The 17,583-nt window shown below is 32.9% G+C and overlaps 1 protein-coding gene across 1 annotated transcript in view; it reads right to left on the minus strand.

The window, feature by feature from the left end:
• LOC124360268 overlaps nt 1-17,583 on the minus strand; it is a 43,140-nt gene that overhangs the window by 13,440 nt on the left and 12,117 nt on the right. The window contains exons 2-10 of the mRNA XM_046813727.1: nt 13,514-15,613; nt 12,993-13,179; nt 10,614-10,722; nt 8,130-8,369; nt 7,702-7,914; nt 6,492-6,682; nt 3,309-3,548; nt 2,504-2,743; nt 1,035-1,154 (exon numbers count right to left, since the gene is read on the minus strand). Of these exons, the coding sequence (XP_046669683.1) occupies nt 1,035-1,154; nt 2,504-2,743; nt 3,309-3,548; nt 6,492-6,682; nt 7,702-7,914; nt 8,130-8,369; nt 10,614-10,722; nt 12,993-13,179; nt 13,514-15,594 (3,621 nt within the window). The 5' untranslated portion in view covers nt 15,595-15,613. The remainder of the gene's footprint in view (nt 1-1,034; nt 1,155-2,503; nt 2,744-3,308; nt 3,549-6,491; nt 6,683-7,701; nt 7,915-8,129; nt 8,370-10,613; nt 10,723-12,992; nt 13,180-13,513; nt 15,614-17,583) is intronic.

A 17,583-nucleotide genomic window follows, 5' to 3' on the forward strand; every position in this document is an offset into this window, starting at 1 on the left:
TGTCTGACAATGAACACCTTGTGTACCAGTACACATTACAAAGTACAGTCTCCCACTGTACACGAGTCTCCCTTTCCCACATTTCCCTGTGTACTCAATGAATCCATTCCAATTGACATTGTAACACCTCTTTGTAGAATGTTCATGTCTCTCTCTGGCCAGAACAGAGGACAGAAATTCTAGGTGTATAATTCCTTAAGAATAAAAGAATGTGATCAGCATGGTCTTCACCTTTGATGCACATTATCAGCATCAAAGTGCATCCATTAGTTGACTACCTCCACGAAGCTTCTTTTTTAGAATTTAATGGATGGATTATAGTGAAAACAACACATTTTATCCCCAGTAAACCAGTAACAATGCTTTTTAAAATTCTGGGTTTGTGTCGGTCCATTCTATAACGTACCTTAATTATTCAACTCATTGCTTCTTCTGCTCTTTTGTAAAAAATGTGGAACAAAATTTACACACACTTCCTCAGTCTTAACAACAATTGTGTAAATTGCCAACTCTCATACCAACCTGTTCAGCTATTAATTTGATGCTGTCACTGATTCCAGCAAGAAATGCTCTCTCACATTCAATATTCTCTTCTAAAGAGACTCATAACCACAATTATAATGGTATAACCACTGTAACGCCTCAAAACTCATCACCAACGCAGCCTGTATCATAGTATACGTGTCTAATGCAGTATTGCTGTATTTCAAACAACACAATCATAGCTGTATGCTCCATTTTCTAATCCTGACACTGATCTCAGTAAGCAAATAAACTCTTACTTACTAATTGCTGTCCATTCAGATTAGTATAAAAGTTTAAAACTATGTAGTTAATTATTTTTCAAGAGATGGCATCACTTGTAATAGGAAACCAGTCTAGGAACTTTTAGAAAGCACCGTGCATTTCTTCTCATATCTATTGCATGGTATGACAAACAATAGGACAGATTGAAATGCCTTATAATTTTTGTAATGACTAAAATAGATATGTCTACTTTCTTTTAAATATAAAATATGAAAATTTGTACAAACCAGTTTATCCTTGTAATAACACAGTTTGGCTTGACTGAACTCAAATAGGTAAACTTTAAAGGTTTTTGACTTCAAGTCAGCAAATCGAAGCTCACCACACTGAGCCACTGGTGGTTTGGCCTGTAAAGAAACATCATCAAATAACATTTTAAACAAAAAGTATAACATTATTTAACTTCATTTAAATTACTTTTGTTAATATAGAATATTTATTAGTAATCAATTAAGCAACAGACCAACTAAATCAATAGTTATAATCAAGAACTTAATTAATAGAACAGTTAAAATGCCTATACCAGAGATGCGATTATAAGAAGTTAATGAGACCAAACATATTTTTGATAAACATTTCTGATAAGGCAGACCACCATTAATTTGTTTTTCCAGTTAGTATTGATATCTAACACTGAGCAGCTGGATCACACACATGATCTGCACTAAGGACTGGCACTAGTTATAGACATAGAATATAATCAATTTCTAACCAAAAGTATGCTAATAGAATAGTATATATAGTACTAGCTTTGTTAAGAAAGGCTACAAAACAACACACATTTATTTGTTAAAACGTAGCAATAATCTGGCATGCGCACACTTTGTTTTGAGGAAGAAAATGCACTTTTCTGGTCCAAAATTTTAATTTTGTTATTGCATAAATATAGCTACTTTGAACATCTATAGCTAAGGTATTCTCCAGTGAGTTATAGCTTTTGTAACATCTAGTTTTAATTTTTGTGATGGTAGGTTATTTGCTGTGACAAAATTCAAATTAACTAATATAGTAAAATAAGTTTATTAAGTGCTATTATTAAACAGCGCAAGATAGATAAAAATTAAAATACAAAAATGTTTGCCTTTAATAGAATTTTTTAATGTTTTACTTTTCAACATTAGTTGCTATTTAAAATTTTGAACTTTTTTCATTTTTTAATTTATTAATATTTTTTTATTAGAAAAAGAAGAAAAAGTTATGCCACTCCATATTACTTTATATTATTTAATTACTTTATATTACTTAACCTACGTTTTAAGTGGAGCTGAAAGCAGAATTTACCGTTAAAACCTAAATTAAAGACATTTTGTCACACTGTGTACATACAAATAAACATAATATTGAGTTTTTGGTACCAACATTCTCAGGGTACATAGACCTTCAAAATGAGGTATCATATGATGTATATTCCCATATGAATATTTTCTGATACTATAGTACAAAACATTATGAGCTTTGATCGTGGCAGGTAAATTGCTGCTTAATGCACTTAGTCCTGAGTAGGGAAGATTATCTCCTTGCAATAACATTAGTGTTAAAATTATTAATTGAGATCTCTTTATATTATTGGTAAATAATAAAGCTAAATGGCCAGGCTTGCAATGATGTCTTATATTATAGTGGAATTTGGACTGAATAATGTCCCACAAGTCTCAGAATTGAGTTTCTTGCACAAGTGTTGCAGCCCGGTACTCACGAGAGGCTGGATGTCACGGATAATGGTATTGATGACTAGGATAAGACAGTTATCCCGACAGTCTTGATCATCCCAATATCCCCAGCGTAGTACAGTGTCCAGTACACGCTCTGTATGGTGCAACGGCCGCAACAGAGCCCCTCCTAGCACAGACTCCAGCAGACACAGCTCGTGTCCGTACACGTTCATCTTTGGACACAGTTCGTTACACACATCCAGGGCCTCCCGCTGCGGGTTCACCTGTACACCCACAAACTTATCAACTCTGCCTTGATGAACTCATAGAAAAAGAATTATGGCAAATAAATATACAGTTAATTTTTTTAAAGTTAGATATAATTAAGTATTCCTGATGCTATTTAAACTGTATTCACTTCCAAATTTGTCAAGTAAATATATACAAATAATCACTAAAAAACAAAATGTATTAAAAGTGTCAAGTTATTTAGTAGATAAAATATCCATGATAATTACAACAATCCTATAAAAACAAGTTTTATAATAAATTAATCATATCATAACTAATAAATAGACCATAGGCAACTCTGCAAATAGTCCACTATAAATTTGAAACTAGTACACATAAAATACAATTAAGAATAATATGGCAAAACTGAGTGATTTCAGTAATTTAAAACTTGTACATATCATGTTGGAATTTGAAAGGTGTTTATAGTTGTATAATTATTGAGTATTTTCTAGTTTCTCTGAACAGCTCTTGTAAATATAAATTATTAAGTTCACATAACAATGTTATTACAATACAGTATCATTAATATGGTAAAACAAAGCAAGTAAAACTTACCGTGACGCTAACACAGTCACTATCCCGTGAGCCGATGTAAACCCACACCTTGATGTCACCTGAGGGTTTAGTGGTGTGAGGAGTTTGCTGAACACTATTATGGTAGCGCTCCAAGACCTCTTGTATCCGCTGCTCCCGAGCCAACTCTGCACCATCCACATGGAACAATCGAGGGTACAGGGAGATCAAGTCATTCACCACCTGTGACTCCTTCTTCGACCAGTTTGGGTCCATTCCACTCTGAAAGAATTGATTGGTATTATGAATTAACAGCTTTATGTGTGTTCATGTTTTTCATCTAAATAAAGTACAGCAGTCCTCAGAGAGGAGAAGACAGAAACAATTTTACAAACAAGTAAACACAATTCTTAACATTTTATTTTACAGTAGAATGTTGATAACAAGAGTCTCAAGGGTATTTGTGAAATATTCTTGTTTATCAAAGGATTCGTGTAGTTGATGTTCATACTATCGAGGCTGTGTAGAAAGGTCCTGTCTTAGCTGGATGGCAAGAGCATCGTGACAGACAAGCACGACAGACACAAACACATAGTAAGTAATGTGTTCTAGCTGAGCAGCAAGAATGCCCATCGCTATTGTCAGTTGCGCTACAAGTGCTTCAGATGCAAACAGGTTTGTATTTGGTAGCAGTACATCAGCGACGTGACAGAGCATTTTCCTTCTTCTTCAGTCTTAGTCAGGTTATCTTTGGTGTGAGTCATTTTGTGATTGTTCTGGTGATGTTTGGTGAATTATTCGTATCAAAGGTGTAGAAGCACATTAGTTTGTGAAATTTGAACAACGTAAACTACCACACAACACAGTCTGATGATTGATCGATTGTGGGCTCCAGTGGGAAAGGTAGTGAATTTACCAAGTAAGTTATTTGATTTTATTACAAATCAGATAAGGTTGTATAGTTTGATCATTGGGTCACCAGGGTATTACTTATTTTTTCCCTTGAATGTATGATGTAAATAAACACTGAGATTGTCTAAAAACAATATGACATAAAATTATACTACTTATTGTTTAGAATCTAATGTTTACTGCAAATTACAGCATTTATAAATGACATAACAATGAAGAATATTTATTTTTAGTAAAACAAGTTTCAAATGAACAATAACCAACATTTTAATAACATAGTCTATATTTTAAAATGTAAATTTCAAACTCATGCATATAAACAACGCTATATGTTGTACAAGTTGTTTTACTCACCTTGAAGTGTCTACTAAAATATTGATTGAATAACAAAGACTGATTATGAAAAAAAATCATACTCAATTTATTGTATATACACTTAAATCATAAGTGATTACTTAATGAAAAAAATTATAAATTTAAAGAAATCAAAGTACGATTAATCTCTATTGTTTATATAAACAAGATTTTACAATGTCCTACACAAGCTCCTGGAGCTGCATTACACCTTCGCGCACAAAGTATGAGGATAACATTTTCCTAATGTTTTCTACCTTGTCGTGCTGCCCAGTATGGACACACATTTGACGCTGACAGCAGCGTCTGTCACCCTTGTTGGTTGCATTGATTTTGCCATCTAGCTAGGATGGGGCCTTAGCCCTTTCAGAGCCGCAGCATTTAAATAGTAGATAATATAGAATATGCATACATTGTTGGAATCTATAATTTATATTTTATTATTATTTGATATATTACATTTTTTTTAGCTAATCATTTACTTTAAGGCATTCTCTGAGGCCAAACTATTAATTTTTCTCATTTACTTATTTGGGGCGGCCTATTGCCATGCACTTAAGTCTCAAGGACCTTTTGCGCACCCTCAAAGCACACCATGAGGCCGACTAGTCTATGGTTTCAGCAGTTCTACAAGGTGCAAAAGGCTCTTGAGGCTTAAGTGCATGGCAATAGGCCATCCCATAGAATAAGAACATGCTGAAGGATAAATAAAATGACTTTATTGTCTTTAAATAGTGAAAATCATAATTTCCATGTGTAATAAAAGACATTTTCTTCAATGGAAAACATCAGGAGTGAGTCAAGAAATTACGTTTTATTTTGCTCTTTAGTAACAAATACTAGAGCTTACTTAAAAAAAGCAGAGTGTAAGAATTTGTCACACAGTCTAAGTTCACAAGCTGTTTTCTTGTTTTACTAAATACTCATTAGACAGTACAATAAGCTATTAGACAGATAACTCCTGACGATACAATTTAATTAATAGAACTTTAATAAATGATTTCGTTATGTACACTAGAGAACTGACTAGTTGTATAATAACTAGGTAATAGTTGCTGCAATGTACAGTCTTAGCCAATGTTTGTAAGTCTTGTGTCAGTGAAGATTATTTATGTGTACAAATGATTATTGTTTTTGTGTATTATACAGCTTTAACAGGTGTTCTAAAGCCTTAACAAATTATTGTATCGATAATAAATTTAATCTTAAATTACTGCTTTAGAGGATATACTGTATAATGTATATCCAATAAGAAATATATAAATAATCATTTATAAATTTGTAACACTTACCTGTGTATTGAAATTATGCATGTCCTCAACACTAAGCATTAAAATCAAAACTCAATGTTAGTGTCGGTTTTATAGACAAAACAAACATTTTCTAGGATTACACAACAATATGATTTATGCCACAACTATCTTATTTTAAATACAGATAACTTTTTTTATTGGTGATAAGAGCAAATTGAAATTATGAATAAATAAATTTAATATGAACTTATGAATTATATACTAATAAGTTATAGTATTTAAACTAAAAATATATCAATTATTTTTTCTAGTTGTGGTTGATAGATTACAAAATATTTAAAACTAAGTTAAGCAACATAAGAAACCCAATCCAAAATACTAATCCTACTTAATCTTTTTGAGCTATATACTGGATAATGTAAGAGTATGTTATAAATATAATACCTGTACACACACATTTAAGGCATCACACAATATAAATAAAGAAGAATATATTATTTGATAATCCGAGTCTTTCTTCCCCATCTGATGATTCAACTACAAATCACATACTGTTTTATTAATTCGTACCAAGAGACTAAAACTTCTGAGTGCTATAATGTAAGTATATAATGAAAACAGTTACAAGTTCATAGATGAATGCATTACAATCTTAAAGAGAATCCATCAAATAAACAATTAGGCTCTGAATATCACATGGCATTACCTCAACATGCATGAGCGTAGGGCCCCAGATGGCCGCCAGGTTCTCCACAGGCATGAGGTTGCGCTCGCACTGTTGGTGTATGTGGTGCAAGTGACCCATCAGTCGTCGTGTTGTCACATAGTTTACTGGTGGTAACTGCTCCAACAAACTCCGGTACAGAGATACCTTCTCCTCTTCATTGCATTCCAGCACTGGACATAAAAGCTTATCTTCAACTATCTCAAAACAACTAATATTTTCCTTTCCAAGGGTGTTTTGTGTGTGTGTGTGTGTGTGTGTGTGTGTGTGTGTGTGTGTGTGTGTGGATATGAGATAATTAAAACATATTTATGGGCTAATAATAAGTAACACTAATAGTAAAGGTTCTGGAAACAAAACAGCAGCATTATCCCACTTAGTACAAGAAGGTAAGAGAACCTTCCACTGCACATCTATAAGGACCTTTTCTATAAGGCTAATTCAAATATTCAGTGAAATGATATTAAGGAGGGGTACGAGTGGTAAGTACCTCATTTCAAAGTTCCATCATGAGGAGGTGGGCACTATACCTGTCTTGTGACCTTGGAAGAAGGCAGACTCACTCTGTTCCAGTCTTTTGCAGTCAAAGTGGGCAGGGACATGCCCTTATATTAATAAAGGATTGTAAAGACATTTAAAACTAAGGGAGCCCCATCCACCCCAAAAGACATCCTCCGTAGTATAGTTGACTTATCAATCAACCCTTTCACCCAAATATCACAGCATTTGCAGTTAGTGATGCCACTCCTGGACATCCATGAAATTGCCCAGACAATAAGTGACATATCGGCTGCTGTAACAGTGTAGGATCAACATCACTATCATTTAAAATTTTCTTTTTTGTCTATTTCACAAAGTTCACAATGGTGTCTACAGCTTTTTGTTTGCGCAAACAGAAAATGAATTACAACATATAATTCACAGATTGCATGATTTTCAACAACAGAAGCCATTTTTATCTAGTTATGACGAAAAAAGCACTTACGTACAAGATATGAATTAAAATTAAAATACACAAACAAAGGAACAAACAGGAAACTAAGTAGTTTCAACATAAGTTAACAGAAAAGTTGTCTGTCCCCCACTACTGTCTGTTACAACATATGTCTGTCTTAATTTTAAAATATCCAACAAGAATTCTAATGAACCTTCTAAAATTAATTAGTAAAAAGAATAATCCACATCAACTAACCTGCAGCATTGCAAAGCACTTTGTGTAACTGAGTTGTAAGTAAGGGTTCTGACATGTCTCTGAAAAACCGTTTAAGTACACTTGCTACATCATGTTCCGTGTACTCGTTCCTGGTGATCTGAACTGCCCAGGCATCTTTCTGGAACGCTGCAAGGAGTTTCATCACATTTGTGTTGCTTCCATTGCGTCTATAAATACCTTCAGACATACTTCCTGTAAAACATATTAGTGTCACTAAAACTTCTAGTTACAAACAAAATAAAACTACACAGTACTTTTTCTAGTATAATTTAAACAATTATAAAAGTTTACAAGATGAAAACCAAGTTAAATACCCCACACAACAGTTCTCAAAATCAATAAACATATATACGGATATATGAGAGTCTAAAATATTTTAAATTCCAGAGCAGACAGAAGATACATACCATGGGCATAAACGAAGTTGATACACTTATCTATGATTGTAGGCATATCATCTTTAGTGAGCTGTTGCTCATGTAGAAGTGCTCCATTATTCAGTGCAGCCTGCTGTATCGCACGACACCAAGCTTTTGTCTCTCTCTGTTCATTCATCTGTAGGTAATATGCACAATTCGGACTGTCAATGCGCATTAGGGGACCCTTTTCTATCACACGGCCACAACCATCTTCTCCATCCTGTAACACTACAAACCAACTTCACTAATAATTTCTATAATGAAAAAAAAAACTAATTGTAATTTTTGTTTAAAAAGTGTGATGATGATTTCAGTAGTACAATCGTCTAATTAAAATATTGTGAACAAAATGACACAGCATACACTAGTAGACTTACACAATATAGATTTAACCTGTAATATAAGAGAGTTAGTAACTCACAGCAGCTAAGAATGCTAGTGAGCTAGGTAAGTACTTGACACTGCAACAACTGGCTACTCCTTTAGCTAGGAAAATTTGACACAGGAAATGGTCTGTGGTTACTTTCTTTCATTGTCTCATAGGAATCATAACTCAAATAAAATGGGCAATGATTTGTTTTCTATTATTTAAATTCAACAAAGATTATAGTTAACAAGTGACACCAAGGGAAACAATGCTAGAATACTTTTTGAGTGTATATGAAAGAAGCGCCATGTTTTCTTTTTCTACTAAATGCATGTATTGAAGATAAAAAGCCTCAACAATTTACTACAAGCTGGTTTGATAAATCAGTGACTTATTGAATTTCCTGTGCAGTAACTATAAATGTAAAAGTGCTGCAGTCAACTGTAATCTATCAGTGGACAACTTTCTAATTTTGAGCAAGCTGTGTCGTGCAGTTGGTGTTTAATAGCCGTTCAAGGCAGACAACCTCATGAATTTGCACGAAAACGGATAAAAAGTTAATTTTGTGTGCTGATTAAGCATTACTTTTTACGTAAAAAATCCATCATCGAGACTTACGAAAGACTTGAAAAGTACTAGGCACTCAGCACCTTCAATTTCAATGGCTACATCTAACTTCTGAGAGACCATTATCTGCACATTAACTCAACATAATCAAAATGACCTTAAAAATTCTATTAATCTAAAAGAAATTTATCATTTAGACTCAAATCTGAACCTAAGCACTAGTCTGATTAATTTAAGAAATGGTGAAATCGCATATAAGTTAATTTAAAATGAAGGCAACCAGACAGGTTAAACAATAAGATGATTCTCTTTTCCCTTGTTTAAATTTATGTGTCAAAATTTACAAATATTCTACACTGCAGATTATTGAAACTTGTTTTTGGTATTCATTTGTTTATAACTATTTTTGGGTTGTATTATTTATTGGTTTGAGTTATTTATATATATATATATATATATATATATATATATTTAGCGTAATAAATTAACATGATATTACCACACACATCCTAATTTTGCCCTGCCCTGGCAGACCTCAAAGGCATACTTTGTTTTAATAGAAATTGGGAAACGACAAATTGTAATAATCAATGCAGGTTTAATGACTCATATCTCACTGAGGCCGTGACCTTAAATGAAAAACAATTGACGATTGAAGTAGTTGGAGGAATTCTTACACTGAGTAGTAGAACTATAAATTAGTCAATGAATCACTGCCCATAAATACCGACCTCATTTTCTGTAATGGGTCTAGATTAAGTTTACTGTTAAGTGACACTTCTACTGGCATCACAAAGATACTCAAAAACTTTTACAGTATTTGTTAATGTTGGGAATTAAAATAATTTATCTTCCACTTGAGATTTCAACAATGTCCAATAGTGAATAAGTTCCCTTATATCGGTGATATCATTTTAATTAGTGTAGTATCTGATAAGTATTAGCTATCACTAATAGTGTGAAGTTGTTATATTTGATGAAATAGTGATGTACAAACAATTATTTTAACACCTAAATCTATTTTAAAATGGCATTTGGCTTTTTATACTTATTCTTATTGGCAATATTTCAATATACTGTATAGGTGTTTAGTAACCACATTATATGTTTACTAATAAATATGATTAAATGACAAATTAATTTCAATTTTTAAGATTAATTCACCGCTGGGGACCTTTTTTGATTTGTTAACTAGAAACTTTTAAGAAAATATGATATGGATCTATTAAAATATTTTAATTAACCTTTCCAAAGATTGGATCTAAAAATCTCTTGGGAAGAGGTATAAGTTTATTCTCAAGTAAAGACAAATTTTACTGTTTTCTCTTATTGTGTTGTTTGCTGTTGAGGTCGAGAATTCACATGCCAAGTTCTTTCACTAAATCACAGTAAAATTTACGTATGATTTAATCTTGAAAAGTTAAACTAAACTTTTAAGAGACTTAATAGTTAAGAAGTAAACTTCATCTCACTAACCAAGTAGTAATTTGAATTTTTAGTTTCTATACAAAGAAAGTTGTTTCTATTATATAGCTTACCAATGGATCTTGCTTTGCGAAGGTCAATTTCACCACTACAAGGGCTGAAAAATAATGTCCTCTTGTGCAGTAAAATCCATGCTGCTAACCAAGCCCCATTAATTCCTTCCTGAATATAAAAATAAACAGAATGCTACAGCGAATTACAAACAAAACCCTCTAAATTTACAAAATGTTTATTGATCAAAATAGTAGTGTTAAAATAACTTTCAAATATGTTGTAATGAAAAATCTTAGCAATTAGAGTTACTTTGATGAAATTATACCTGTGGGAACATTTACATACACTATTTTATTGAAGTTATTTTATAAACTTTTTTTGTGGAGTCACCTGAAAATGAAATCTTTGGTTTTGAAAGGCCTTGTCCAAAAAATAAACTATATTGGAAAAGTATTGTTTTATTAACATTTACTACTATTTTAGCAAAAGTTTTTTACATTGTAGTACTTTTCTATTATTCATAATACAATTTAACCTTTAAAACACCCAATTACTTCTACCTGACTTTATATTACCATTCTATTATTATTTAAAAAATAAAACCGTATTTTTTCAATGCTTATTTTTTTCAAAATCTTGTTATTTCCAGTTACACAAATTTTCTGATAATTGAGTGTTGACAAATACAATGAAAAGAAGCTCTTGGATTTTTATATTTTAAAATGAGGTAATTATTTTTCTTTTCCATCTTAATACTTTATGGTGTACTATTTGTACAAAAACCCTGAAAAATTGTATAGAGTGTACAACGATTATAAATACTATTATAACAAACACTGCTCTCCCCGTGTTATGAAATATCCAATGTTTCAGACACTTTTTTTTAATTTTAAATAAAACAATACAATTTTTTTTTTTTTTAAGGAGAAGCCGATCCCCTTTTAAGCCTTATTCTGCCCGTCCTCATAGGCCACTGGCCTGTGCGAGGATCTTATCAAACAGAATAAGGGGGAGAGTCATAACAATAACATAATATAGTACAGTTGTAATGAAATTCTCCAAATAAGGTTAGCTGCAGGGCAAGCTGACTTGCATGTCTTCAAACCATGGCTAAACCCATAGAGACTGTGACCTTGAAAGATTTCTAGAAAATTCTTAAAAAATATTGGAGTTTTAATTTGGTTTCTACTTTTATTTTATCATAGCATTAACCTTTCCAGCGTTATTGACGCGGATCCGCGGAGGGCCACTACAAGCTCAAAACGTTATTGCCGTGGATCCGCGTTTTTTGCATTATTTATTTTCTTACTGCTATGTTAGTTGAATATTTTGCTGCTAGATGGTTCTAGTAGTCATGCGACATACAGATGGGTTGCCCTGCCTCGAATTCTGTTACAATGGGAGTGGCAGTTGCTTCTAATTGGCCAAACACTGTCTAGAGGGCGTGGCCCCGCGCCTTTCACAAAGTCATTGACGGGAGCTCCCGTCAAGGCATCTAGTCAGTTAGTTAGTGAGAAGCGTCCGGTACACGCATATGTATTTCGGTTATCGCAAATTTTCTGTTGTGTCCTATTATTTTCAAAGTAAATTATTCATATTATATACAGCAGATTCCATTATTTATTTAGTGTTTTTTTACCATTATTCGTGTGAATGGCGAATCCAGACGATTCGGAATTTGAAGATTTGGTAATTCTGAGCAATTACTTGGTCAACCCCAAACTTTTTAATATTTTACTACGGTTATAAGGATGTTCTCAGAAAGCAAGAAACATAATTCAAGCCCCGCAAGGCCGTCCTACAGGTTGCCGAGCGATAAGAAGGTTCAAAGTCCACGCGATAACAGTGGCTTGCGGGAGACGCGCGGAATGTCAGTTGTGACAGCCCGCCACCAAATAAACACTCTTTGTCTACTTTCGTATTTTTCTAATTTTATTGGTTTGTAATATAGTATATGTTTATCTATAAAACTGTGTTTCATTCCCCTACTTACTAAATAAATGATAAAGATATTAGTGACAACTATACTGCTATATACTACGATATTCTCAAAAGTTAAAAATTAGCCTAGGAAATCCAAAAAGGGCTAAACAAATTTTATTTACCGTTAAATAACTCTATTTTGACATACAGAAACGAAAATAAATTTAACTTTACACATTGGAAATTAAAAAAAATTGTAACTTTATCAAAGATCAGGTCCAATTTTTCATGACGCTTAAAGGGTTAATATTATTATTAAAAGTTTTCATTTAAATAAAATGTATTTTATTGGTTTGTAGAAGAAACTTAAAATACAATTGTAACAAGAGCTGCCATATTTACCGGAAGTTTTCTCCTCATTATATATGAATGTTTATTCACACATAATGAAGGTTATTTTTCAATCACATTCATTCAATCAATCACAGGACACAACTGTAATAACGCCAAGTTACCTTTAAATAACACCATCCTGCTCGAGTGTAATCTGCGGTCAGACGAGGGGGAAATACAAGTGTTAAGCTCTCCAGGAGTTTTTGCATCCATATACGTCTCTCCGTGGTACCAGGAGATCCCACAAGATGTGGCTTATCTCTGAGTGAACAGCTGATTTCCATACAATATATGTCCTCACCTTCAGTGCTTTAGAAATGACACATGATACATTAAGTGAAACTGTAATTTAAAATAATAAGTACTTGGATTACTTTTAAATAGTAAACCAGCCTAATCATTACTGTATGTTTATAAGAAATAACAATAAAAGGTTTAGTTGCAGAAGTTTGCTTTACTGTAAAATATTTTTCATTGTGCACAAGTAGTTCTTATTATTTTTCTTAATTTTACAATAGACATCTCCATTTAAACTTTTATATTTCTTTAACAAGCACTAATATGAGATTCATAACACTAATCTATTAAATGTATACAAATAACTTGAGTAGATTAAGTCTTAAAAATGGTTAATAATACACACCTTTGTTTATTTTCTCTCCCAATTTGAATACTGTATATATGTTCAATAAGAATAAAATCTTTATTTGAACTTGTTCGTTCAGTTGAGTACGTTAAGCGTCCTTCTGAAAGTTGGCACCACTTCTGAACAAAATCTTTTTGTTTCTCCCCACCCGAAGGTGATCTAAAGAGGAAACCACTATGTAAAGGTCCAGAGGAAGAATTAATATAAGGTCGTTCAACCACTCCAGAAGAAGCTTCATTACAAGTAACTGCAGCTTCTTCCCCATCTTTTATTTTTGCAGATTTTCTCATCACTCCGGGAGACCAATTACTACTTTCAGCCACTTTTTTAATAGCTTTTTTCATACTAGTCCATCTCACCAAATTCGATTTCCTTTTCTCTGGAAACATTTCTTTTTCTGGCGATTCTGATGGAGAATTTTCTAGCGTTGAGGTAGCATTATAATTTTCAGCTAGGTTTTCTTTAGAATCAACAGTCAAAGTTTCATTGCTTACATGATGACCAGTTGTGGGTCTATGATACAAAAAGTACTCAACATCATTAGGAATATCTGGTTGTTCTTTTGTTTCTTCTGTTATTGAATCATATCTTGTTGGAGGTACTGGAAGTGAAACAATGTCAAAGTCATCTACAAATTCACAAATGTTTTTGTCTGTCTTGATAGCTGGCAGACTTTCTGCTTTGGCTGATCTATCTACTGGTTTGTTATCGGCAGCTAAATACAAAGGGTCAAATTCAGAGAAAAATGATTTTGAAGCAAATACATTAGTTTTTGTCTGGTCTGATGCACGTGATGATATATCTTGATTCAAACCTCTCATCATTACAGGTTGCCAGTTTAGATAAAGTTCGTTGGGTATCGATACAGAACTGCAGTCACTTCCTACACTTGAGAGTACAGAGTTTTGTCTCTGTATTGAAGTATTTTTATTCAGATCACTAAAATCGTCAGCTACTTTCACAGGTTGTAATGGTTTCAATGGGGTAGTTTTATAATCTCCTATAGCCACCTTTTTGTCTGAATGATCTCCAGACATAGGCGATCTTGCACTTTGATTACTTTCACATATTGTAACATTGACATATTGTTCTCCCTTTTGTGTGTCCCTTAACTGACTCATAGCACTATCTTGAATTGTGACATTAACATATTGTTCACCCATTGGTTTTTTAAAAATATTTACTGAATCATAAAAATTCCATGAGTCAGACCTGGAAACCATTACTCGTTTGTCATCAGGTGTTTGTAGAGAATTCAGATTATGAGAAATTTCAGAATCATCTTCACATAAGTTATTTCTTGATTTCATATCAAACACAATATCACCACTTTGCGAAGAATTAGAATCACTCCCTCCACACAAACTTAGATGTTTCAAATCAGGCACATCTTCATATCCTCTAATACTTTCAATATCCGGCAATGAGCTCACTAAGCTTGGACATGTGTAGTAATCACCATGGCTTCCTGAATGGCTCGACTTAGTGGAAACTTCATCGTACAATGACTCATCAGGTAAAGGTGGTGGGGGATATTCAGGAGGAGGCAGACTGGTTTCACCATCATCAGATTCATAAACATAATCACTTTTTTCCTGCTGGATTGGGGATCCAAATTTTATTGAGCTAAAAATATCCTCTGAAGGTAATGATTGACACCTATTGGTTCTATTTTTTGCAGAATCACCTTCATTATTGGAATTTACAACTGGAGAGGCTGATTGACGTTTTTGGAGGATACCCCTGACAGAGCGTTCTGTTTTTAAGCCCACACTTTTTGTAGTTTCTATCACAGATTTGCTTTTTCCTTGAACATTATCACTTGTTGATTTTAGTTTATTTTTAATTTTTTTTGTTAGAGTATTATAACCTTTAGTGATAACATCCTCAAAAGAACTGCTTTCAGAATTGGTCTTCTCATCTTCAGTTGCCCTAGAGGAACTTGCCATTGGCACAGCTGGTGATCTTGGTAATGGCACGGGTTTCTTTATTTGTCCACTGCCATTCACATCCTGCTGATAATTAACCACTGGACTTGACCTTGGAAGAGGTATGGGTTTTGAATGTAGTTCTTCCATAATTTCCAAAAAGTAAACTCTGAAACAAAACACATCATTATAACAATCGTCAGGTAAAATTAATTCGCAGCAGTAGCAAACATTAAGAAACACAAATTTCAAAATTTATTAAACATGTTATTGTTAATACATTACATATCAAAATAAACAAAGAATTATTTTATTTCCTACATATATTTTGTAGATTCAAAAAAATAATTTCTATAATCTGGAATTGAATCTTTGGTATTTCAATTCTTACAAGTTAGTACCCGATACAACGAAACCTAGATCACTCAAAGCTAAAACAAATACAAAAAAAAAAAACAAAAAAAAATATATCTTTGAATTTATTTTGTTTAATTAAGATGTATTATTGGTCAATTTTAAAAATGAACAGAGAATCTACCTCATACTGTTTCCCCCACCCCTCCCTTTATTGTTTATCATTTACATGTATACCTGAATGATGTATTTTCTATGAGTAGTTTCCTGATAATTTAATATTATTTTCCATGTAAATTTTAAATATTATATAAGTGTGTATGTACATGTGCCCATCCTAACACATCAGCAATCCTGTCAATGGTTGCAATAACATCCAACATTTAAAATTACTGAAGAATCAAAATAACACATGAAAAATGAGGTCACAAAACAAGTTAAATGTGACCATCAATCAGACAGACATAATTCACAGCTATTCTCACATTATGTACTAATTTATCCTATGTCATTAACAAAGACAATCTAATCTTTTGAAAGTCTAATAACTGGGTCATACATCAGAAGTAAATTTAAATGAAATAGACAGTTGTACAAAAGATATATTCTGGAAATTTTATACCTATATTTTACACTTATGACCATGGGGAACTCTGTAGAAAAATAAAAATCTGTAGAACAAGCTCATTTTATGCTCCTACTGCAATCAGTCTCAGAAACATCCAGAAAATGCACAAAACATGTTTACTTTATAGCCTTGACTGTTACATTTGTAAAATTCCAAACCCTGTTCTATTTAATTGCTTACTCAAGGTGACTACATATCAAAGATATATAGACCAAGAAAATTTTATAAGACAAAGTTTCTTTTAAGATTTCAAAAAAAATATTGCTTATGTGTTCAATGGAGATCACCTTGGAATCTGGAGGGTGGAATATGCCAGTTTTCCCAGAGAAGACAGTTATAGGCATTATAGGTTCATTGAATAAAAAACTTTTAGGCAAGAAAACAAATTCATTATATGAAATTACTTACATATTACCATACAATGTTATAGCAGTTCTTCAAAATGTCCACCTTGATTTTATACACTTCATACAACGACTGAGAACAGAATCACACATTTTTAGCAATAAAGGTTTATTGTTATTAACAAGTTCAAATGCATTTCTAGTTAGGTTTCTAAGTTCGTCAAGATTTTGCGGTTTTGAAGCATACAGTCTCCTTTATTATTTTTTTTACCCTACAGTAAAAAATCACATGGGGTCAGGTCTGGCGAGCCAATCGATTGTACCATGGCGACCAATCCATTCATTAAATGTGTTATTTAAAAATCTTGAACTTGGATACCGAAATGTGCTGAGGCAACATTTTGTTGCCAAATGAGTGAATGCATATTGAAAGCAGGATTGTTTCTGAGCATAGGAACTACTAGTTCTTGCAGCAACTATAAGTAACTTTCTGAGTTGTCCTGATTTCCTTGAAGAAAATAAGGAAAAATCAGTGCAGTACTCGAAATACATCCCCATACCATAACACCAGGCACATTGAATTCTGCTTGGATTACGTTATGAGGATTTACATCCGACCAGTACATGCAGTTATGCTGATTAACACGTCCATTTAGTTAGAAACATGCCTCATCATCACACCACAAAATTGATCGCAAGAAATTTGGATCAGCCTCTGAGTGGATAATTTATTATTGTCTCACAGAATTCCAATCACCTATCGGCATCATCCTTGTGAAGCGTTTGGAGTAAAGATGGATGGTATGGCTTAAA

Source organism: Homalodisca vitripennis, chromosome 1 (genome assembly GCF_021130785.1).
Source record: "Homalodisca vitripennis isolate AUS2020 chromosome 1, UT_GWSS_2.1, whole genome shotgun sequence".
NCBI lineage: Eukaryota > Metazoa > Arthropoda > Insecta > Hemiptera > Cicadellidae > Homalodisca > Homalodisca vitripennis.